The sequence below is a fragment of the Lissotriton helveticus genome, chromosome 6 (genome assembly GCF_964261635.1).
Source record: "Lissotriton helveticus chromosome 6, aLisHel1.1, whole genome shotgun sequence".
Taxonomy (NCBI): Eukaryota; Metazoa; Chordata; class Amphibia; order Caudata; family Salamandridae; genus Lissotriton; species Lissotriton helveticus.
The window spans coordinates 577,132,934-577,158,200 of record NC_136067.1 but is presented as its reverse complement, the minus strand read 5'-3'; the positions used below and the strand labels follow the sequence as shown (position 1 = coordinate 577,158,200).

At 52.2% G+C, this 25,267-nt stretch overlaps 1 protein-coding gene across 1 annotated transcript in view; it reads left to right on the top strand.

Annotated features, from left to right (window-relative positions):
• Positions 1 to 16,248: 16,248 nt before the first annotated feature.
• The window catches only part of LMBRD1 (LMBR1 domain containing 1), an 890,221-nt gene continuing 881,202 nt past the window's right edge, over positions 16,249 to 25,267 (top strand). Inside the window, exon 1 of the mRNA XM_078648011.1 lies at positions 16,249 to 16,398. Within this exon, the coding sequence (XP_078504137.1) occupies positions 16,318 to 16,398 (81 nt within the window). The 5' untranslated portion in view covers positions 16,249 to 16,317. The remainder of the gene's footprint in view (positions 16,399 to 25,267) is intronic.

Here is a 25,267-nt window from a genome sequence, read left to right as displayed (position 1 = left end):
TTGGTGCTACTCGATCTCTCCGCGGCTTTTGACACGGTGTGTCATCGTCAATTGTTGTCGCGTGTGAGAGACCTGGGCATCGGGGGGCCTGCACTAGATTGGCTTACCTCTTTCCTGCAATATAGATCGCAGAAGGTGCAGCTGTCCGACCTAGTATCAACATCAGCGCCAATCACCTGTGGAGTGCCGCAAGGCTCGGCTCTCTCACCGCTCCTTTTTAACATCTACCTGCAGCCTTTGATTTCAGCCCTTAATCAGATGGAATGTCAGGTTTTTAATTATGCTGACGACACGCAGATCGTCATCCAAATAGAGGATTCTCCAGGAGCACAAACCAGGTTGCATAACATCTTAAGGTATACGGTTAATTGGATGTCCGCCAACTCCTTGAAGATTAATCCGGATAAAACCGAGGTGCTGCCTATAACCATCTCGGGCAGCCCTTGGAATGACGGGTTTTGGCCCAAGGAGTGTGGCAGGACGCCGGAACCAGCAACCGTGGTGAAAAGCCTGGGTATCCATATTGACAGCAATCTGTCTATGAAGAAACAGGTGTCGGTGGTGGTAGGCACATGTGTTGGTCTTCTGAGACAGCTTTGCAAGATCTCTCAATTGCTGTCGTTCTCTACTCTAAGAAGCGCGGTGTCAGCTATGATTTTGGGACGATTGGACTACGGCAATGCGCTGTATATAGGGTTGCCTCAGTGACAACTTGCGAGTCTTCAGACAGTAATGAACGATGCAGCGAGACTGATTTTTAAGAAGCCTAGGAAAACACATGCTTCACCTCTCCTGCGTCAGTTACATTGGCTCCCTGTTAGACAGAGGTCACTGTTTAAAGGATTGTGCATCACACACAAGGCACTCTACGGTAATGCGCCCAGGTATATTAAAACCAGATTATCTGGCTATATCCCTGGTAGGGTGCTGCGGTCCTCTGAAGCCACTCTTTTGGCCAATCCACGTTTCCGCCTGTCCACCTTGGGCGGGCGTGCTTTCTCCACTTTACTTCCTGTAGCTTGGAACAAACTACCAATCAATCTCCGAAAGGAGTCAAATCTACTGCTATTCCGCCGTTTGTTAAAAACCTTACTCTTTCGGGAAGCATGGGGTGTGCTGTAAGTTTGCTACCTGTTTTTCTGTAGAGTTGGTTTCTTTTGTACAAGCGCTTAGAGACCTTGGGGTGATAATGCGCTATATAAATTGAAATAAATAAATAAATAAAATAAATAAATAAATAAAAATTCCGATATACTGGAAGGTTGTGCTTCTGGGCGGAGGATCGATATATGTTCCGTTCGTGGACCTTAAGTCCGCATTTGATCTTGTTCCCAGAGCAAAGTTATGGGCCGTATTAGGGTATGCCCTCTGAACTCTTGGAATTAGTGGAAAGACTACACGAGGGCAACTTTGCCAGGGTCAGGTGGGGTAGACCGGGGCAGGTGACGGAGCGATTCCCCGTTACACGCGGTGTTCGCCAGGGTTGCGTTCTGGCACCCACTTTGTTTTTATTGTTTATTAATCAAGTTGTGCAGTTCTTAGCAGATACGCCGACTGACGCGCCTACTCTGGGTGGTTTTAAGTTTCCATTGCTCATCTTTGCCGATGACACCTTGATTCTCTCAAAAACACAAAAGGGATTACAGACAGCGATTAATAGGTTTGAGGCTTTCTGCAAATTGAACGATTTGCAGGGAAATGGGAGCAAAACCAAATTTATGGTTCTAACCAAAAATAGGCCACAAAAGAGTCATGCTAGTATGAACGGCGTGGAATTAGAGCAGGTGGAGGTTATGACCTATCTCGGGGTGGTTCTGGATTATAGGCTGCGATGGAAACCCCAGATCGAAGCACTTTGTTTGAAATTTGCTCGTCTAATCCAGGAACAAAGAAAGTCACAAACCAAAAGGGTAATGCCTGCACTATAAATTTATGATGCCAAAATTAGATCTGTTATTCTGTATGGTGCTGACCTACGGGGCTTTACGGACCTGGCCGCTTTGGTTAGAATCCAAAATAAGTGTCTGCGTAATTTGGTAGGCCTTCCGCAATCCACCCCTACCAAACCGTTACAGCTTGATATGATGTGTCAGACGATTAAAGAGCTAGCGCAGTTTCGGATGGTAGCTTTGTGGAGGCGAATTTGGACAACGCCGGAATTAGCCCGCTTTGCTAACGAAATCTCAGATGTAAGATCAATCATGAGATCAGGTAATATCCCTTGGTTTAGAGAGGTGAAGTTAATCCTGGAAAATATGGGATTTAGCTCACTGTGGGTAGCCCCGGGGAAAACACTTTTCCATCTAAAAAAGAATTTAAAATGTTGTACTGGGCAACTGTAAGACGTCATTTGGCTTTGCAGTCTGAAACTGTTACTTTGACTGGGAAGTTCCTGGTTCACAAACTTGATCCCCATTTGGAGGATTACTGGGATGTTATCACCAGGAGTATGGATAGAAAGCTGTATCACCAGTTTAGAGCCGGGTCACTGCCTGTAAAGTCCTTTACCAGTAAATGGCGAGGCCAGTCATCTGAGTATTGCCCCTGGTGTAGAGTCCACAAGGAGACTATTGGTCACATCTTTTTTGCCTGCCCTGCTTACTCCACCCCCCGGAGTAAATGGCTAAAGCCCATTTGTAGGATGTTGAACACACGGGTGAGCACTGAGGCACTTTGGGTTTTAAGATCTAACACTTCAGAGATTGTGATCATAGGTGTGGCGAAATTCCTGGGGTAGGCATGGATTATTAGAGCAAGATACCCACATGTAAGATGATTAACGTTTTTTTTTTTTTTTTTTTAACTAAGACTTTATTTGCAGTTGCCAGATCCACAAAATTCTGAAAGCACCACAGAAAGGAAGAACTTATAAACAGTCACATTGGTAACGTGTAACACAGCTATTCAGCCGACAACCTTCCGGTCCGGCAGCGAATGTGTAGAATGTGACATCGGGCAGCCAAAATACATCAGCAATTAGTATGTCGTCTTATATATATATATATATATATTTTTTTAACTAGTGTAAAGTACAAAAAGCAAACAACTCAAACTTCAGACTTCTGCTGAAAAGGATAGATAGAAATTGTCAGTGTAATCATCCCTAATGACGTAGGTTATGCCCAGTTACCTATGATGCGAGCACATTCCCGCCCCAGGAAACTCTATGCGGAACCAGGACTCAAAAGCCCCTCACTCCCCTGGCCAACCGCCCTCCTCCCACAGGCCTAATCTTCCAACCCCTCATCCTCGTCCGAGCTATCGCCCTCATCCTCTGAAAGTGGTTCGCACAGGTCCCCTCTATATTAGATTATTCCACGCCATCCAAAGTGCATTCCATTTGCGTGGGTTGGCCCTCATTCTGTACACAGCACGTTCAATCACCATCAGTCTGTCCATAGTTCTACACCACAAAGCCAACGTAGGTGTTTCCGCTACCCTCCACCTTTGCGCGATGTCGCGTTTGGCCACCATAGTTCCAATCGTAACCCATTGCTGTTTCCGACGTGTCAGATCCGTCCCCTCCCATATGTGCAGAAGACACAAACGAGGGTCCGGGGTTAGTGACGTGTCAAGGGCCTGGGAAATGGTGCGCATGACTTGCTGCCAGTAGGGCGAGATAATCGGGCAACCCCAGAGCGTGTGTAGCAATGTACCGTCCTCCCCACACCCTCTAAGGCAAAGCGGGGTCTCCGCCCTGTGCATTTTGTGCAGTGCGGTCCTGGTGTAGTAGACCCTATGCAGTACTTTAAGCTGTATCAATCGGAACCGGGATGACACACCCGCCTCACGTGGCGACGCTAGGGCGGTATTCCAGTCAGTCTCGTCCAGGGAGCCTAACTCAGATTCCCACCTCTCCTTCAGTCGCTGCAGGGGATCGGGTAAATTGTTCAGTAACTTGCGATATGTGAGTGACGTAGCGCGTGTAAGCATGTAGTCTGTGAGAAGTCTGTCCTCCAGAGGCGAGGACTCCGGGACAGTAGATCCCGGCTCAATGACCGCCATTAGCGCATGACGTATTTGTATATATCTGTAAGTTTCAGTGGGACTCATCGCATACTGTTGTTGCAGTTGTTGAAAGGGGATCATGCCAGTGGAAGTCCAGAGGTCTCCCACCGTCGAGATGCCAATAGTGTCCCACCGGGTAAAGCCCTTACTCGACCTGAGGCAACCAAGTTGTTTAGTGTCCCACAGTGGAGTGAGTTTGGTTATGACGCCCTTCCATTTAAGCCGTGCCAGTGCCCTGTGCCATATGACGACCGTGTGTTTAGTCGGACCAAGTAGTGTCTTCGCGAGGCTAGGTGTGTAAAGCGGGGCCAGCAAGCTGTGGGTTCCCAGTTGTGTTCTGTCCGAGAAGTACGCCGGGTCACCCTGCGGGGCATGTATCCAGAAATTAATAACTTTGAGCTGTGAGGCCCAGTAGTAGAGCTCCACATTCGGTAAGGCTATACCCCCATCATACCACCCACGGTTGAGCTTAACGTGTGCTATTCTGGGCGGACGTTCTCCCCATAGCAATTCGGTCACCAATGCTGTCACTTTCCGGAAATAGGATGGTGGGATCAGGACAGGGGCGTTTTCCAGTACGTACAGGAGGCGCGGCAGCGCCATCATTTTGAATAGCGCCGCACGCCCTAGCAGTGTGAGGGGCAAGGTCTTCCAGTGCCGTACATCCGCCCGCAGACGGTTAAGGGGTGGTGTGAAGTTTAGATCGTGGAACGCATCCGCGTCACCAGTGACCTGAATGCCCAAGTATTTAAAGGAGGTATGGGTTACAACCAGCGGGCAGGTACTAGGGAGGAGCGGTGCTGGGCCTTTCAGTACATAAACCACTGACTTCGTCCAGTTGATCAGGTATCCGGAGTGCAGGCCGTGCGCATCACAGATTGCCAACAAATGAGGAATGCCCACCTCAGGTTGAGACAGGTAAACCAGCATGTCATCGGCATACAGGGATACTCTGTCCTCCCAATCGCCACCCCACGTCAGCCCTTTCAGTAGTGGAGTAGTCCTAATGACTGTAGCCAACGGTTCCAACACTAGGGCAAACAGTAAGGGGGACAGCGGGCACCCCTGACGCGTCCCTCTGGCCAAGGGGATCTCTCGCGAGATGTGGCCATTGGCCGCCACGTGCGCCACTGGCTCTGTGTAAATCAGTCTGATCCATGAGATGAATTTGGGGCCAAAGCCCATACGAGCCAGAACCGCGAATAAGTACTGCCATTCCACCATGTCAAAAGCCATTCTGGCATCCAACGAGAGAATGGCCGCCGGTTCCAATAGCAAGTGGGCTCGTGCCAGCACCCCATGCACACGCCGGAGATTGAGCGCCGTGCTCCTGTGCGGCATGAAGCCCGACTGATCCGGATGGATCAGATCTTGCAAGTGTGGGGTCAGCCTGTTTGCAATTAACTTTGCCAATATTTTGGCTTCCACATTGAGCAATGAGATTGGGCGGTAGGACGCGCAGTCCGCGGGCGATTTACCCGGTTTCGGGATAGTTACTATGGTCGCCATCCGCTGATCCCGGGGCAGAATCCCCACTCCCCGACACTCTTCAAACATGGCCAGCAGCGGTGAGCACAAGGTGCCCGAGACCGCTTGGAACCACTCAGCTGGAATGCCGTTAGGGCCAAGTGCCTTACCCGTACATAAGGCACTAATTGCCGTTCGGAGCTCATCCTCCGACAGGTCCGCCTCTAGTTCAGCCACCGCCTCTGGCGTTAAAGTGGGGACCGGCACGGTCCGCAGCGCTGCCGTCGCCGCCTCAGCGGTAACTGCTGCTAGTGGGGTGTAGACCGACTGATAGTGGTCGGCCAGGATCTCAACAATTGCGGAGGGGCGTGTATGATACGTCCCCTCCGGATCCTGCAATTGTAGAATATGTCTGCTACCCACACTTTTTTTCTCAAGCCAAGCCAGTAGCTTGTTGGCTTTGTCCCCCACATCATAGATTCTTTGCGCGGTCGATGTAATGTTTTCTACTGTCCGTCCCCTGAGGAGATCGTCATGTAGCTGTTGGCTGAGTTGGAGTGAGTGACGCGTAGCGTCCGACGGGTGCGCCATATGGGCCTCGTTAGCTCGCTCCAGTTGAAGCTCCAGAGCTAGCAGTTCGGATTTTTGCTCGCGTTTGTGTCTCGTTATCACAGCAATTGCTTGACCCCGAAACACCGCCTTGTATGCTTCCCACAGGGTCGTGGGGGAGGGCACTGAGCCCGAGTTTTCGGCGAAATAGGGCTTGGTGGCCTTTTTCAAGTCTCTACGGACGCGGGGAATCTTGAGATAGCCGGGGTAGACAGGGTACACTCTCCTACGAGATATCGCTGCACAGGACATGGACATAGTTAAGGGGGAATGGTCTGATATACCCCGGGGCCGTATCCGCACATCCTGCACCGTAAGTCGGCCGCCCGCCAGTGTAAGGAAGTAGTCGATACGGGATAAGCAGTCGTGTGTGGCAGAGTAGTAAGAGTATTGTCGGTCCTCGGGGTGCAAGTGTCGCCATATGTCTATCAGTCCCTGTGCCTCAACAAACTCACTAAACCTGGATAGGCCAGGTGTCTGTGTCCGGGTCGGGAATCTATCATGTGAACCATGGGCCAGCGCGTTGAAATCACCCCCCACCACTAAGTCCCCGTCGGGGAGTTCCAGGAGGAATTTACCCAGGTCTGGAAGCGCCGTCGCATGCAACGCCGGCGGAACATACACCGACACCACATTGACGGAGACTCCCTCCCATTGTCCGCAGGCTGCTGCAAAGCGGCCTGAACGATCAGTCTTAGTAGTTTGCAGAATAAATCGAGATGCTTTTTTTAGTAAAATGCCAGTCCCACGAGACCCCGTGGTGAAGTCCGAGTGTGCGACCATACGGTACCCCCGTCTATCTAGAGCCTTGTTCGCCGCACCCACCAAATGTGTCTCTTGAAGGAGGATCAGGTCGCAGCGGAGCTGCCGAATGTGTTGAAGAACCAGTCCCCTCTTCACTTTATCCCCCAGACCCCTGACATTCCACGACATGATCTGTAGCGGTGGCACAGGTCCCGCCCCGGGATCATCGATCACGTGATTGGAATGTGACAGTCCTGCCATTGTGTAGTTGCAGATGTGAATCTCTGACCCATGGGGCCCGACAGCGGCACATTCAGAGTGCACCCAATCCCAGGGCGTCCCGCTTGTGTAAGCAGTGGGAGACCCAGTGTCAGTGAGGCAGCACCAGGCCGGTCGGCGTGCGCAGCCAGGCACAGTACGACTAATATGGATGTCAGTGTAATCAGCAGAGTCAAACAGTACAAACCAACAATTCGGAACAATCCTCCCTTACCCATAACTCCCCCCCTCCCTGCTTCCCTGCCACACGGACTTAGAACTGCCCGCCGCCCCAATTTAGCAGAGTGCTTAAACCCACCCAAGAAAAGGTATAAAGTTACTTGCTCGTTGGGGGTGAGGAATACTCCAAAGTCAGCGACCCCTCTTACCCTCCGCAGAGGCCCTCAGCCCAGGGGCCATGGCAGCCCAGGCAACAGCCTTACCATACAATGAGTCTCGAATCTGCCGGGCCACTAAGAATCGACCTCCAGTTCAGCATCAGTAATGTCTCTGAGTGGTGAGCCCCGTCCGGTCTCGAGGTCGTCCTCACGAACATCGCCATGATCCACCGGATGTTTGTCCTTGGCACCTCGCCCCCGACGTCGGGGCTGGGAGGCTGGCCGCCAGCCGTCCAACCAGTCCCGGGCAACCTCCGGATTATCAAAGAACCACGTCCTGTTGTCCGCTACCACACGCAGCCTTGCCGGGAATATCATGGAATATTGGATCTCCCTCCTCCTGAGCTCCTTTTTAATATCCACAAACGTCTTCCTCCGCCTCGCCACCTCCGCTGTGTAGTCCGGGAAGAATGCCACGGTGGAGTTCTGAATCTTAACGGGTGGGGACACCCGTGCCGCCTGTAAGATGGCGTCCCTATCCCGAAAGTTGAAAAGCCTCGCCAAGATCGGTCTAGGGGAGGCCCCCGGCTTAGGCTGGCCACCGGGCACTCTGTGCGCCCTTTCGATTGAGAAGAACGTCGATAGTCCCTTTGGCTGGAGCTGCGTTTTGATGAGCTCCTCTACAAAGAGGTCCGTCGCTCTAGCTCCTTCCGACTCCGGAACCCCAAGAATTCGGATGTTGTTCCGCCTGGAGCGCCCCTCCTGGTCATCCAACTTCTGCTTCAGCCTTTTATTCTCAGCCGCGACCGCTTCCATCGCCGTTTGGAGCTCCGAGACATCTTCCACCAGGGATTTTGTGACCAGTTCCAGAGACCCCACTTTTTCAGCCATTTTGTGGAGGTCCGCTCGAATGAGAGTAATTTCCGTGGAAATGGAACCCACCGTAGCCTGTACCTGCGTGAGCGCCCGCATCACGTCATCCAGGGTCGCCTTTTTCGGCCCCGCATTGTCCGACGACCTCGTGGAAGTATGTCGTCCATCCGCCAGAGGGGAGGCCTGTTTTTCACTGGTGTAGCGTTCGATACGCGTCTGGGTCGTGCCGCCCTTGGCGCCTTTGCCTGCCATAGCGTCCGCCGCACGGCACCTCAAGCCAGCCGGATGAATGGGTCGGAGGAGAAGAGGCAGACCCCGGGCACTAGTTCGCCCCTACTGCTGTCGGGGCACTCAGCCGGACGTATGCAGGGAGCACGTACCGGTCAGCAGCGGCGACTCGGCCACACTATACTGGTTTTAACAGGTGCGCTGCCCTGCTGACCGCCGCGCACTGTGTACGTGCCACAGGGACCTCGCCGTGCACAGTTCAGGGTTGCACAAACACACGACGCCGTCAGCGTCTCCAATCCTTGGGCCCCAGGCTCCGCAGCGGGTCCCCGGCGTACGGATGGGGTGGTCTGGCTCAGCTCCAATTTTCGCGCCTGAGCGACGCAGACCGAGCAACCAGCGTCACTTCGTGGCTCACTGAGTGTGAGAGGCGGATGGGGGGGAGGGGGAGGACGAGTTCTGTAGGCGCCCGCAGCCCCCGCGGGTCTTGTGCTCCCCGGCGGCTGATGCGGAGGGTCCCGCAGTGATCTTCACCAACCGGCACTGCAAGGCGCCTCAGCCCCCCGTTGCCCCTCCGCTACCCCCGCCTCCCCAGCAGCACAGAGTCCTCTGCGCGGCGCGCCTCCACAGCCGGCGCTGACAGTGCGGCTCGCCGAGTTCAACACGGAGGTCTCCTCCAGCCGTGGGTACTTCCGGTCCAATGCCGCCGGGTAGATCACACTTCCGGTCGGCTGCCCCGTCCACTGGGTTCCCGGGATGCTGGCCTGTGCACCGGGCTCACCGCCACTCGGCTGAAGCTCCGCTCCCCAGCACCCGATTTTCCTCCGGATTCCTGCCGCCTGGAGCGCCCGGCCCCGGGCCTTTGATACCTCCGCTTGAGGTTAAATTCGGTCACGGATCAATGGTCGGATAGACGGAGAGGCCGCTTCGTGATCGGAGCTGGTCCTCTAGGCAGCCGCCATGTTCAGCCGCTAGCCACGCCCCCCATGATTAACGGTTTTAAATGATTTTATATTATTACGTCTCATTATTACAATTTAATCATGTTTTAATATGTAGAATGTTTTAATCGGGAGGAAAGAGAACTGTTAGTTTGTTGTGTATAGTGCTTTTATGGATGTTTTGTTACGATGAATGTCTTTTATGATGTAAATACTCGAAATAAAGACGTATGAAACCTGAAACCTGATATTTTTATTACATCTTTGATGTTAGTTATTATTTAGGATTGTATCAATTTTTATTCATTTTTCAAACAGTGAAATGAAAAATGATACAAATCTTTTGCCTACAACCAACAATCAATGGCAGGCGGAGAGCAAAGCAAACAAAACGAGGGAGGGTAAAAACAATAGGGGAGGACAATAACCAACAATATACATTAATAATTCAAATAAACAAAATTCCCATCCCAGCTAAGCCGACCTGGACTGTGTTGATGTCAACATGGTCCCATTTCCACCCCAGCATTACTTAAGGGTCAGGCTTCGTGCCAGCTGTCAGGCGCAAAATACGTAAATATCTCAGGCAAGAGCGATCTCGGAATGTATTGGACAAGTATTTGAGGCAAGGGCCCTAAGTCTTCTCGAATTTAGGGAGTGTGTGATCCGCAACCGCAGTTAATTTCTCCATACTTAGTAGGTCCCAGAGCTTGTGTAACCAGTCTAAATGTGTGGGTATGGAATCAGTCCCCCGGCGTGAGAGCAAAACTTGTTTCACTGCACCTTAATGCTAGAGTAATGCCCCTTCCACTAAGTGAACGGAGGGGCTATGTCAAAGCATTGGGAAGACCCAAAAGAGCGTAGTGAGGTAACTCCGTCCCAAATATCTGATCTATAGCAACCAATATCTCCTCCCAGTAGAGATGCGATCTGAGGCACTGCCATAGAAGGTGTGTTAGTGTACCTGTGCTGCCACAGTTCGCTAGCATTTGTCACTACAACCGTGTTTCCACCTGGACAGGTGAGCGGGTGCATAATACCATTAATAATACGCCAATTTAAGGAGAGTCTCTCTCCCTGCTGTACTGCGCACCGATCTACGAGCACGCTGCAGGATGTCTGTCCATTCCTTATCTTTGCTGTGTGTGGAGTAGTGCATACTCGCCTGCGTCCATGTCGAGGGCCTAAAGTTGTTTCCTAGCGATGGTTAATTGTTGCCTTATCTTATGCGCTCCCTTATGCCTGTCTGTTTCCTCCAATGCTGCCACCGCCCCCTTCAGCTCCGCGCGCTTGACCCTGCGCTCCTTGTTATGCCTTGCTGCTATTGCTATATAGGGTCCCCACACAACCACCATGAGCGCATCCCATAGCGTCAAGATCAATACCCGGGATGTGTCATTGATAGTGAGGTAGTCCTTTATTACTGCCCGGACCTCCTCGACGTGTGGGCTGCTTGAAAGCAGCTTAGGATTGAGCCGCCAGGTTTTAGAATGTTGATCGTTGTGCAGTAAGCCAACACCAGGGAAATAGGGGAATGATCAGAAAGCGAGGCGATCTCAATGTATGGTTTTGTCACCGACCGCAACAATGAGGTGGAGACTAAAAAATAAAATCATTTCTGGCATAAGACTTAGTGTACCGCGAAGAAGTGTGTGTATGATTTGGTAGTGAGGTGTTGAGCTCTTCAGACATCGACATGCCCCGCGTCCGAGAGCCATTGAAGGCCTTTTGGTGTGAGTGCTCCTGTTTGGTTTACCCTGTACGGGTGCCTATCCAGTGAAGTGTCCTGAACTATATTTAAGTCCCCTCAATCAAAACATTGGCATCAGGAGTAGTGATGATGGACCCAAATGCCTTGCAAATTAACTTTTCCTGGTGATCATTAGGCGCATACATGCTTACAATCATAATAGTGCACTGAGGAAAGGCGATCTGCAAAGCTAGCATACAGCCTGTGATCTCAGAGTGTGTATGAGTGACCTGCCTTGAAAGTGTGTTGCGGGTAATATAGCGACCCCTGCTCTCTTGCTGGTTCCGTCTGACCAAAATTGTCCGTCAAATCACCTAGATCTCATACAACTGCAATCCTTTTTAAACAAGTGGAGTCTCTTGCAAAAGACATATACCACATTGCATTGCCTTCAACTGCGTCAATAGCGCTTTCTTTTTGTTGAAGAATTAAGGCCCCGCACATTGAGGCTAACCAAATTTATCATGAGTGAGTGTAAAAGTGGAGAGTAGTGGTGGCTCTCAGAAATACCACTCTGCTTTTCCTCTATTTGGTGGATAGGGATGGTCTGGAGCATAGACTGTGTATGGGCCTGGGAGGGTGAAAACATGCAATAGAACATAAACAACAACAATACCAATTGGTAGACAATCAGTGTAGATGTAGTAGGGGTCCATGTCGTTGGCAGGTCTCGTGAGTTGTTCAGGATAATCACAATCAACTGAGTCCTCCGCCAGCGCATGCTGATATCACAATGTTATCTTGCAGCAGAGCCCGAAGTTGAACTGGCTAAACATACTGTAGGTGTCTATTAGAGCCTGTGATATCGCTGTGGACGGGCAAATCCCTGAGAACACAGTCCCAATTTGGTTCTTACTTCCAGGACAGGGCTCGACAAATCCACACGCCAGTTTGCATCTGCCCGCCCTGCGCCTTAACGGACGGGATCCCACCTGCCCTTGGAGGGCTCTGGGGCTCTGCGTCCCAGGGGCTCAGAGACACCAGCTGGGCCTCAGGCTCGGGGTTGCCAATCGGGGTACCCGACGGTCCTCCGACCAGGGCTCATGGCGAAGCTTAAATGGGTCTGCCCAGCAGTCCCGGGCCAAGCCACGCTGGGGAGGCCTCCAGGGGCCTGTGTCGGGCTACCAAGGGCCCCAGCCTGTGCTCCTGAACCCAGCCAAGCCGGGAAGAGCCCGCCCGAACGTCCAAGGGAGGAATGCCCGGGACCGATGGAGCCTGTCCAGGATACTTTGCCGCACGGCGGCCCAGAGGATGAAGCCCTGTACAGTGGGTCCCAGCTTCCGAAGCCTAGCCAGGCCTGGGAGAGCTTCCCCGGGCCCCGATGGTCCCCCGTCCCTAATGCCCGGCCCCGCGGCTGGCTTGCAGGATGGAGGCTCCAGCACCCTGGAGCCCGCCGGAGCACAAACTTCTGGCTCGGTCCCAGCTTCCGAACCCTAGCCAGGCACGGGATAGCCTTCCTGGGCCCTGATGGGCCCACGTCACTATCGCCCGGACTATTGGCTGGCTTGCAGGACGGGGGTACTCCTGCACCCCAGGGTCCACCGGACGGAGCTCAAGCCCCGGACCCAGGTTCCGAACCCTAGCCAGGCCAGGAAGAGTCTTACCGGGCCACGATGAACCCACGTCCCCAGCGCCCAGACCCTCGGCTGGTTTGCAGGACGGGGGGCTCGCGTACCCCGGGGCCTTGCCCGACGGAGCTCAAGCTACGGTCCCAGCTTCCGAACCCTAGCCAGGCACGGTAGAGCCTCCCTAGGCTCGCTGGACCCAAGTCCCCCGTGGCTGGCTTGCAGGATGGAGGGGGGCTCTCGCACCCCAGGGCCCGTCGGATGGAGCTGAAGCCCCGGGCGTGATACCAGCTTCCGAACGCTAGCCAGGCATGGGAGAGTCTCCCCAGTCCCTAATGGACCCACGTCCCCAGCGCACGGACCCTTGGCTGGCTTGCAGGACGGAGTGCTCCCACAACCCAGGGCCCGCCGGACAGAGCTCAAGCCCCGGACCCGGTCCCAGGTTCCGAACCCTAGCCAGGCCAGGGAGAGTCTTACCGGGCCCTGATGAACCCGCGTCCCCAGCTCCCAGACCCTCGGCTGGCTTGTAGGACGGGGGCTCCCGCACCCCGGGGCCTGCCCGACGGAGCTCGAGCCCCGGTCCCAGCTTCCGAACCCTAGCCAGGCACGGTAGAGCCTCCCTGGGCTCGTTGGACCCAAGTCCCCCGCAGCTGGCTTGCAGGATGGAAGGGGGCTCCCGGACCCCAGGGCCAGCCGGATGTAGCTCAAGCCCCGGGCACAATTCCAGCTTCTGAACCCTAGCCAGGCCGGGGAGAGCCTCCCTGGGCCCCGATGGACCCACGTCCCAAGCTCCAAGTCCCACGGCTGGCTTGCAGGACGGGGGGGATTCCAGGGCCCGCAGGAGGGAGCTCAAGCCCCGGGCCCGGTCCCAGCTTCTGAACCCTAGCCAGGCCAGGGAGAGCCTCTCTGGGCCCCCAATGGATCTACGTCCCCAGCGCCTGGACCCATGGCTGGCTTGAAGAAAAGGGGCTCCCACACCCCAGGGCCCGCCGGACGGAGCTGAAGCCCCAGGCCCGGTCCCAGCTTCAGAACCCTAGCCAGGCCGGGGAGAGCCTCCCAGGGCCCCCATGGACCAACGTCCCCAGAGCCTCGGCTGGCTTGCAGGACGGGGGCTCCGGCAACCCTGTGCCCACCCAACAGCGCTCAAGCCCCAGGTCCGGTCCCAGCTTCCAAACCATAGCCAGGCTGGGGCGGCACCTCCCCAGGCACAGATGGACTCACGTCCCAAGCACCCAGACCCTCCGCTAGCTTGCAGGACGAGGGGCTCCTGCTCCCAGGGGCCCGCCGGAGCCTAGGTCCTGGTTCCTGCTGCTGACCCCAGCCAAGCAGGGGGAACCTGCCCGGGCCAGGTGGACGCACCCCAGGGTTCACAGGAGCCCAGGACCCGGCCCCGCTGGGGCAACATCCCCTACCTAGCTGGCCTGGCAGACGAGGGCCTGCTGGCTCCCTGACCCTGCCCAGCCCCATCCTCTCTCCTCCAAGGCTTGGAAACCCTCACCGTGGTCCACACTTATGTTTCCAACCAAGCAGCCCAAGCTCAACCAGAGTTCGGTTTGCGCCATGCCCCGGGCCGCCCTGCCAATGGAGCCCAATTCCCCCTTCCCGCAAGGAGATTGAGGCCAGCAGGAGCTCTGACCCAAGGGCCTCCCTCCCAGCTAGAGAAGAGGGCAGATTCACCGGCCTGCCACTTCCCCTCTGACAGGCCCCGCTCGCCCACAGGAGAAGGGGAATCCTGCGCATGGCCTGCCGACGGCACCTTCTGGGTGGCGCGGGACATCCACAAGTCGCTGCCATCCCAGATCGGGCTCAGGCGTCCTCTGCTCAGGGATTCCCGAACCTTTCCCTGGCTCCTGCTCCAGTTCGGCGCCCCTTTCACACAGGGCTGGACTCCTGCTGCTCTTTGCCCCGGAGCCAGCGGGGAGCTAGGCAGTCCTCCCCGCCCTGCAGCCGCCCAGCCCTTGCTACTGACTGTCACCATAGCACAAAGAACATGAGGAGAGGGTCCAAGTGAGACAGTTTAAAGACCTGCGAGAAGAGATTCCCCTAACATTATAATCTTAACACAAAACTTCTCGGGTCTATGCTAGCATGAAACCAGTTTGGGAAGAAAGAAAAGAGTGAATTCGAGTCTCACAATAAAGCCCCAAAGGGGAGCAATCCCTTTTAGGACGAATGCCCTCACCATAGGTGGCTTGCTGTATCATATGGGCTCCTCCTCTCAATGGGAAAACCTAGTCCCACTGAGGGCTACAACTCCATCACTGTGAGGTAGGAGCTCTGAGATGTTTTTAGATTGTCTTAAGTTGTTGAGGATGCTAAAATCCCATATGTGAGTAATAGGTGTCCTGAGGGTGCAGCGCGAAATGTGAGTGAAGATGTAAAAGTGAGTTTAAAACTACCTAGTGGGGACAAAAAGACTCTTTATACACCTGTCCGAACTGGCAGGGTTAAAAAGCGGTGCAAAGCAGCGTAGATTCAAACTGCTCAGATGTTTAAAACGGTCAACATGTTTCAGCCTATGTGATCTACATTAGTATCCAGGCTTTCATCAGGACCAGAACTAATAAACAAAGCTGATCCTGTGCTTGTGAAATAAAAATTTTAATAGAGTGATACAAAACCAGTAATCCTGTGTATAGTTCGGTATTACTGGAACTTATATGTAAACGTGAGACACAAAAAATTGCAACAAGTCAAAACAATACATTATTCCCAACACAGCACATGCTTATGTTGAGGGATTGTTAACATATCTTTATGTTGAGGGCGTGATCATAATAGTTCTAAGTTTATGTTTAAAAACTATTCATTTTAATAGGTACTTCTCAGTGCAATGCTATAGCGTAATGTATTATTGTCATAGCGTTCCCATGTTTAAGTAATACACTTTCTTGAATGTTGAAGAGACTTCACATTTTATGTAATGTTTGTTGTGGGATTTACATGGCAAACATGTTCAGGGATCGGCTCGTGCACGGGCTCTAAAACAGTCATGCCAGACAGACCATTAGCTCGGCTCATGAGCCCTGTTAATTGGTTGGCTCGCCCACCTCTAGTTTTAACAACGTAACGTGAAACTAAGTTTAAAGTACTTACCGCAGATGACATAAAAAGAACAAAGGTCACCTGATGATTTAAGGTTACATTGCAGTTTTACTAACACTTCCGAAATCTAAAGATTTCAATGTCTTTGACCTCACTCAGATAGTGAGTGTGGACCGAGACAAACTGTAGCAAACTACCTTAGATTTATATATCGATGCCCCTTCTTTCGTATAAGCACTTAATTTTTCTTCTGTACTGTAACAATTTCCTTACCTTCCGTTTAATCTCTGCCTGAAAAGAAATTTATATCTGGCAGACAAGCATCAAGAAAATAACCCGAAACACGCGAAAACATCCATCAGAATCAACCCTACAGAAATTGTAATCAGCTCCCTCCTCACACCGTGACAGTATGCGCACGCCCCGGTGACGCATGGATCACGCGCCACCTATCAACGGCAAGCAGGCTGTGTTGCAGGAAGTGAGTGAAGATGGCGGAGGCGATGGAGGCGGGCATTGTGCCCTACAATCAGTTTGTGATCGGTTGGTGTATCTTCGGGTTGCTCTTACTGGTAAGTAGTGGTAGCATCTGTACTTTAGTTGGGGACTTTTTTATAAGGTCAGGGACCACTCACTCCATCATTCATCCTGCTGACGCCTCTATCCTATGTATACGGGCAAGATACATGGCAAGTCGGTGACTATAGAGCCACCCCGCCCCCAAGTCAATCTATTTACAATTATGGCACGTGGTAAATTAAACCTCATTAAAAGTAGTACTTTAGATTCGCCGAAAAGCAGTTCGGCTTGGGTTAGCATCCCGGATAAACTTGCATATTTCCATTTATCTTGAGTCATATATCCCAACACCAAAGAGGGGTATTAGGTAACAGTTCTAAAGGGATTAACTCTCTCTTTAGCCCCTTAACTGCTGGGACACGTACCCCAAACTCCTCCCCCTCCCAGCCCTTTTTAGGTTATTTGGTGTAGTTCGCTCTTATGGATCCATAACTTTTTTCCGCAAAAGGTTTTCACGCCAAATGTGCGTCCTCTTTTTCCCACATCCTTGTGATTCTTTTTTTGCGAGTAATTTTGTTGCAAAGGATAACACACGTGAAGACAGCTGCAGAAATAAATTGATCAAAAGAGCGCAGTTTACCATTAGGAAGTGTGTCGTATAGCTTGCACCATTTTACACGTGTGTATATATTAGGGGTACAGAAAAGAAGGGATGGGGGTAAAGATTGTGCATATTTCTACACCAAGATTCAATTCGGCCATCTGTTGGTTTGGTTACATATCGCGTCCTTATTTAATAACAGGAATGTATTTCCATTGTAATAAAATCATTTATACATTGAGTGCTATATTAAAGAGGTGTAACATATATCACGGTTATAAATGCGCAAGGGAAAACAACTGTCAGCAACATTACGCTAGGTAATGAGGTGGTTGTGGTGTTGGGCCCTAGGCCCACATGGTAGAGTAAAGCATGACACAGGACACCAGTTAAGGATAGCAGATCTGGCCACGAGCATGTGCGCTCTGGCTCTTTTATTGGCAGCGTCACCTGACCCAGTGACGTCTGTGGTGGGTGGGTGTACAGTGTATGGTTACACTGCAAACAACTAGACTGTGTCCTGGCAGGACACTACATTCCTCCCAAACTTTAATGAAAGGAAAAGCGAATGTCCAACCTGCAAGAAAACAGAACAATAACATTTGATAGCCCCAACAGATCTTCTTCAGGCGATCAGCTGGGAGAATGTTGAAAGTTCCAGGACTACAAAGTCAGTCAGATGAGCTTCACCTCGGCGGTGTACTTCAGATCATCCTTGTGTTGACGCTTATATACAATGTTCATCACTTGGAGCATTGGGAGCAGAATGGGTGTGACCCTTGAGGGGTCTCGCAGGTGTCCCTAGTCCAGTGGATGACAACGCTTGTTGGTTGTAGGAGACGACTATGGCACGAGAGGTCTTTCTTTGGATTTGCTGATCTTGATGCCTTCACATCTCCGTCCGGCCAAGTAACTTCCGACTTGCCTTCCTTGCCAGACTCCTCTCTCACTGGAGCCTCGAAGACTGGCCTCTCCTGCTTGGACTCTTCTCTCACCAGAGACGCTGGGAGGACCCTCTTGCCGGACAAGATAGGACCGGGTGGGCCGTGCGGGCTTCGCATGAGCCGCGCAAAGGCGTCGCTGCCGAACTGCCAACGGACTCACCGCCAAGTCTCTCATGACGTCCTCGGGGGTGTTGATGTCATCCGCCAGGATGGTCTTGCCGTTAGGACATGGGTTCAGTGTCTTCAACAGACCGTTTCTCGGTGCCAGGTGTTTACCTGGGGCCTTCATGCTTCCTGTTGCCGGTCGTGGAGCTGCCACTGCTGCACCTCTCCCATCCGGATTCCTTTGTCACAGGACATGCGGCCGAGGCCCTTGTCCCCTGGACTGCCACTTGATCGCGTGGGCTGTGCGGGTCGCTGCGGAACTTCGGACATGGCCACAGTCGAGTCTTGTGTAGTCCACAAGGGTTGATTGTCTAGTGCTCGGTTATGCTCTGCTTCGGCAAGCTTCAGGTTCACGGGGCACCCATGCAGTTCTTCAGTGGTTGGTCTCTTCGAATGCAGGTTGTAGGGATTACTGGGATCCACACTGATGTTGCGATGTTTCTTGGCCAGCACCGATATTTCTGTGTGCTGACTGTTGCGATGCTCCTTGGATAACACCGATGTTCCTGTGTGCTGTGGTTCTCTCTCCTCCTCTGTGGAGTGATGTTGTGTTACTCCATTCTTCCTCTTCATTCACTTCCTCGACGCGGTCCGGTCTTCTTTCTTGCTTACTCATGCTAACCAGGCTTCTCCATGTAGCGGGCCCTCTACATGTCGTCCCCGTGGTCTTGCCCATGTGGTAGGACACTGTCTTCACTTGGCTTGGTGACTAGACCCGTCGTCGTATTTTCTCTGTTGTTGCTTTCTTTTCCTTGGTGACCAGACTGGGTGGTCGGTTTTCATCTTGGGCATGAGTTGTCATGCTGTGTTGTTTTCTTTGTGGTCGCTATTCACCGTCACGGTGTTTTGGCGTTGGCGCACTTTCGTCTGCGCGGAGGAGGGTTGCGTCACCGCTCCTGGTGCATGCCGCCATGCGTGCTGACGATGGCGTTCTGGTTGCTGTGAGACATCGCTGTCTCTGTTGGGGACATTTGTGCTCTGTCCCGTGGCGTTGGCGTGTCGCTGTGCAGCGTCACTCTGGCGCTCCTGATTCCTGGCACGTTCCGGCGCAGTGCTGCGCGGTCCTGGCGTGCGGGTGTGGAGTTCTTGGACGCTTGTTGCGAGTCGTTGGGTACTTGCTGCTTTGGCTGTTGTCGGGGACTTGCTGCTTTGGACCGTTGGCGGGAGTAGTTGAGGTTGCAGTGAGTGCCTGTGGCCACAAGGCGGCGTTGCTCTCTCCGTCCGTTGATCGCGACAGTCATTCCCCTGGACGTTTTTCCAGTGCTTGGCAGTCATTTCCCTCTAGACGTTCTGTCAGTGCTTGAGTTCTTGCTGAGGCATTCGTGCCTCTTCCCACGTTGCTTTGGAAGTGGCGACTACCGACTCCTTGCTGGTGTGTGTGGGTGTGGTGTTTCCTACGTGGTTGCGTTGCGCATTTACTTGCTGCTAGGTATTGGATGCTTTCCTTGGGGCATTACTCAGTCTGTTGCCCCTGGCTGCTGTTGACCCATCGTGGGTTTGTGCAATGCTTGTTTGATTCTTATTGATGCAGGTGCACTTTTGCTTTTGGCCACAGGGTGGCAGTGATGCTGGATGCTTCCCTCCAGCAGCAGCCTGCTTTGCCCCGGGACGTTCCTCCTTAGTTGCCTTCCCACTTTACTGTCCCTGCTACTCTCGGGCTGCACCGGGGGCTGGAGTCATTGACCTCACCTCTTCCTTCGGTGAGTGTTCGTTCGTTTCACTTGTGTTCCTGGTAGGCAGGAGGGCATGTGTGTGTGGGTGAGGCACTGCTCCGTGTCTGTGCACAGGGGGGGGGAAATGCTCTGTGTCTTGCCGGGTTCACCAGCACATTTCACTTTCTCCTGTTTGTGAGCGTTCTGGCAGCCAGTGTCCCTGGGGCACAGTTACAGTTACTTTCGGCGGCGCTGGCCGCTTATAGGCGCTTCATTGTTCTGCCGGGGAACCGAGGAGGTGGGGGCATGCTCCTGTTGCCGGCGCCCGTCCTGCCTTCACTTCTCTAAGCCCTCCCGGCCCGCGGCAGCCTTCTGCAGTCCTCGTGCGGGCAGGGGGGGGGGTCGGTGTGCTGGGCGATGTGTGGTCGCGCGGGGGGCAGGGCGTGTTCTGTGCAGAGCGGGTGAGCTCCGTGTGTGGTGCTCGACTCCGGGCACCGAGAGGCGGTGTTTTCTTTTCCTTTTGCGGCGCTGAGCTGGTAATCCCGGCGCTTGTGTGCGGGTAGGCTCCGCATTCGCCCAGCGCCTCCTTGGAGTGCCCACACTGCGGGCAGGGTCGGGTCAGGCCGCTTCTCACCAGGCAGGGCGCCATTACCTTGCGGAGACCTGCCATGCTTGTCGCAGGCCGCGGGTGGGCTCCGCTGGCTCTGCAGTGTCTTTCTTCGCTGGGGGCGCCACCGGCGGGCCGCGGGTGGGCTCCGCAGGCGCTGCTGAGTCTTCCTTTAGGGGGGGCGCTACTTGCGGGCCGCGGGTGGGCTCCGCTGGCCCGGATCACGTTGCGAGGGGGGTCGGGAGGCGGTTAGCTACTCCGCTCCCTCCCCCTCGTTGGTAATGCCATTTGCGGGTCCGGCCGCACTTTCCCCCACGCCGTCGCTCGCCGCTTCAGTCACACACGCGGTGGGGCAGGGGACGACTCGGGCAGGCCGCGGGTGGGCTCCGCTGGTCCTGCTTATATTTGGGCACAGTTCATGAGTCACTTCGCCCCTGGGGCTCACCTTCGGCCGGCGGGCCTGGTCCTGGGCTGCGGTTGTGGCGGGTGGGCTCCGCCCGGCCCGGGCACCTCTCCGGTGGGGGTCTCTGCTTCGCGGCCGTCTCAGGTGGGCACTGGGCGGTCCGCTCCTTCCAGGTGGCGCTGGATGGTGGCGGCCGACGCGGGTAGGCTCCGGTCGGCTCGTCCTTGAAGGCTGGTGCGGTGGGCCTCACGGTCGCTGCAGGCTGTGGGGCTCCGACGTGCCCACCGGCTTCTCGGCGCTTTGCGCCCTGCTACAGGGGGTGCCCTGCAGGCGGGCAGCCCTCCCCCCTTTTCCGGGATGTTTGGCAGTGGCACGCGTGGGCTTCACTACCGGCCTCGTCGCCAATGTGGTGTTGGGCCCTAGGCCCACATGGTAGAGTAAAGCATGACACAGGACACCAGTTAGGGATAGCAGATCTGGCCGCGAGCACGTGCGCTCTGGCTCTTTTATTGGCAGCGTCACCTGACCCAGTGACGTCTGTGGTGGGTGGGTGTACAGTGTATGGTTACACTGCAAACAACTAGACTGTGTCCTGGCAGGACACTACAGTGGTAATGCGATGAATGTCAAGGTTGTGCTTGAATCTCAAGACGGGCCCCTATGGGAAAATGTTGTTGATGTGGGCTAAAATGCGTTGGCTATAGTACATGTCTCTGGGTTCAAGGGAGATCGAAGTTAAAGGACGTAGCGTCAAGTAACTCCCACATAGTCCGCTGTGGCGAGTACCATAGTGAGAGCTGTAGTGAGGAGTTCTCTGCTCTAAGAAAGGTGAGCCATTCTTGCCACATCCGGAAAGAAATTAAGACGACGTTTTTCCAGTTGTTAAGAATCAATTTGCAGGCAAGAGTGAGCATTAAATTTAGAAAACATTGGTCATTTTCAGTTTTCAGTTCAGTGTCCAGGCAGCCCAGGGTTACGTATGAGAATTTGTTTGATGGGTTTAATCTTAAAAGTGTGTTTTATGCAATCAAAGATTTTATCTCAGTAAGTTTGTAGGATAGGGCAGTAAAAGAGCATGTGGGCCAAATCACCATCATGTAAGCTGAAGTTCCAGCATTTAGGATCTTGACTAACGTTAAGTTTGTGGAGTTTAGATGGGGTCCAGTTTGCTCTCTTAATTATCATACATTTGGTTGGGATCATGAAGTTGAAATCTTGTATATAAATGGAGTCCTATGTAAGCGTTCCCAGTCACATTTGATATTGTTGCAGTTCGGTTATTCTTTCCCCTTTTGCTCATTTCGAGTGTGAGCCTTATGGGGGTCAGTAGGATGAGTTTATATAATTTGGATACAGTGTGCCCAGATTTGAGTAGTTGTCCGATCAGTGTGAGAAGTGAGGCAAACAGATTGTATTGGATGCTTTGCAGTGGTCGAAGTGGGGAAAAAAAAGTAGGGGAACTGTGGGCGGAGAATCAGAGGGCGGGCATAAACTGAAGATTGGATCAGTGGGCGGAGTCGGAGGTGTGGCTAGAAATAGCAAAACATATCAATTTTTAGTATGTTTGACATTTCACTGACCAGTTACAGCTTATAATGTTATTTAATTCAAACAATGGATAAAACATGTTTATTTGAGGTTTATTATATACGTTATTTACATTTAATACAGTTACAATCTGGGACTCGTTTCCAATCACAGAATGTTCCAAATGCACTTATAAGTGGAATCATAAGACATTTGTGTCCGAGCCATGCAGTTTCTTTCATCGGCATTTCTCCTCCCTTTTTCGAACCATTTCTGAACATAAAATTCAGGTTTAAATTCTATGACAGGAAGCCCCACAATTTTTCTGAACATTATATAAGACAAACAATTTATTGATATTCCGTTCTGCAGTGGTTTGAGCACCTCATTCATTACACTAAAGCCCCGTTCACATTCAGCAGTGGAGGTACTAAAGGTGTCTATAATGTGCACTAATGGTTTCAGGCTTCCAGGGATGCAATTTTTATTTTCTTTGTACTCTCTGAAACCAAGGATGTACTGCCTAGTATCAAATACATGCAACCTGCTACAAAGGTTTTGTAATTCTCCCTCACCATATAAGTTGTCTACTGGATCTGGCTAATAAACTGGTTGTAGGAGTTTCACTCTATGTACCAACTCTTTATTTTCCATTTCGTCAATGTTTGTGGTTGTGCATGTAGAAACATTTGATGCATTAGTCATTGTCATCCTTTTTCACAGGTTATTTGCTAAGCTTCTAAAGAACTGTGCCCTATTGATGCTAACACAGCCTTTGTTCTGTTGCAGTCCTACACAAGTAAACTACATCCGTTCTGCAGCATTTAATGCAGTTGTAGCAAAGGGTCCAGGTGAATCAGCCATTGATGCAAGCACTAAAACCTGCATCTGTATTGAACGATCCGCCTCATATATGATCATATCATGCCGCAGCAGCATTCTAGATAAGTCCCCCAGCTGGAACTTTGCGTTGTGCATGTACCACATTGCAAGGTGCAAGAAGCATGATGCAAGGCCCTTGTAAACATTCCCCTTACTCTGGTGTGCATGCAAATCCAGCATTGCCAATCCCTGGTGAGTTGCATTAGTGCTGCTGGAACAAGGCAAATAGAGGCACCAGTAGGTGAGGCGGACTGGCCTCAAGGGTCCTGTGACCTCAGTGGCAAAGTCACTGCTGCTCTAGGGTGTGCTGCTTTGTAGGCCTGCCCCAAGACTGGAGGTGACCTTCAGTATGGATTGTGGTGGACAAGGCTTCAAGGTTAACCAATACTGGGCACCGGTAAGGTCCACCTGCTGGTACTAAGAGACCAGGGCTTCTAAGGTCTAGTGGGTCTTCTAATGTGTAGCAGGGGTATGTGCTCCCTCGGGAGAGTGGTCTGATGGACTAGTCATGAAGGTTGATTCAGGTTTCCCAGTTCCAAATTCTGTAGCTCTGGCCATAGTGCCACATCCTCTCCCCCGAACACCCTTTTGCTCCACTGAGTGAAACTCGCACTGTCTTCAGCTACAACCCAATTCTGCCCCAATATAAACACCTGGATGTGACTCAATTCAAATTATGCACGGCCTATAAAAAGTAACAACATTCTGGAAAAGGCAAACACTCATAGGAAATGCAGGATTATGTAAAGCATGAGAAATATAAGCAGGAATGACATGTTACCTTAACACTTTTACTCTCATTGGTCAGAAATCAATGAGTATTTTTTTGTCTCAAACATTGAGGACATGAATCCACCGCTCCTCCTGTACACATGTGTTAAGCAGGGCTCAGAAGAGAAACGGCCCCTTCAAGAGAATTTGATCTGACTCACAGAAACCCACAAGGGCTCCTTCATATTCATGTCAGCCAAATAGCTGCTCAAACATAGTATAGTACATAAGTATTCAAGTGTCCTACAAAGGATACCTTTTGAATTGCCCTGCTTGGCCAACTCTTCTACTCACAAAAAACGAGAGCGATTTTGACAGTAAAAGGCAAAATTATATTTTCATTCAGGAAGTGAAAAAAAGCAGTAACCCACTGAGCTATGAACATAACATATTGCTCTTTGATATGCATGGTACACGTTCTTCGCAGCAGGCGTATTAACCCTGTGCGCTACATTAGATAAGTCAAAACTAAAAACTGCCAACAAACAAAACTCCAATCTCTCTCCAGCAGGAAGATAAACAATCTTAAGACTTTTATTGTTGCAGAAAAATGACTCTGCAGTGATTTGTGTGTTTTTAAAAGTGAGTTATTATGTTCCTCGACTAATGGCCCGCAGATCTCCACGGTGAGTGTTTAACTCATGGAACCAACCTTCTGAATATCCGCACTTGCAACCACCTGCTTAAATTAAGCACTGGCTTCAGGCTTCATCATGAACTGAGCAGGGATAGCACAGTCACTTTACTGGCTGTCTTGAGCGCAGAGGCTCAGGTGCGAAACTCTATGGACCAGGCCTCATGAGCAGAGCTGTTAAGGAGGGGCTGGGGACCTCTGGGCAGGCATGGAGAACAACTTCCAGGAGAGGTTGAAGGGGCTCGGTCAGCTTAGGGTCTCTTGTACAGCAGCCTCCCTCCTCCTATTTTTCATTTCTGGCTGGGTGGAGAGCTGATTTACAGCAAGCCACGCAGGCCTCAGTGAAGCCCTTTTCTTTAGATCTCGCGTGGCATTGCAGCGCAAAGCTCTGTCGCTGGGTGTGAGATTTTGTAGGAGAGTAGATGGGGACTTAAATGCCCGTCCCTCATTTTCATTGGCTGGCATCGGTGGCCTGCCATTGGAAATGAGGAGTTTTTGTTGACGACCTTTGGCCTCCGATCTGGACTGGGTCGCCTGCTTTGCTGTTGTTGCAAAGCACTTTCTTATCTTTATGGGGCCATGTGTTTCGAAATAGAAACACATAGCCCCATAAAGAGAAGAGATCAATGCTTGTTTTCTTAACCATGGTGGTCTGGAGTAATCAGCTGGAAGGTGATGATAGGTCGTTACTTGGGAAGATAAGAGGCCGTGCGCTGTAACTAACTTGTAACACTGA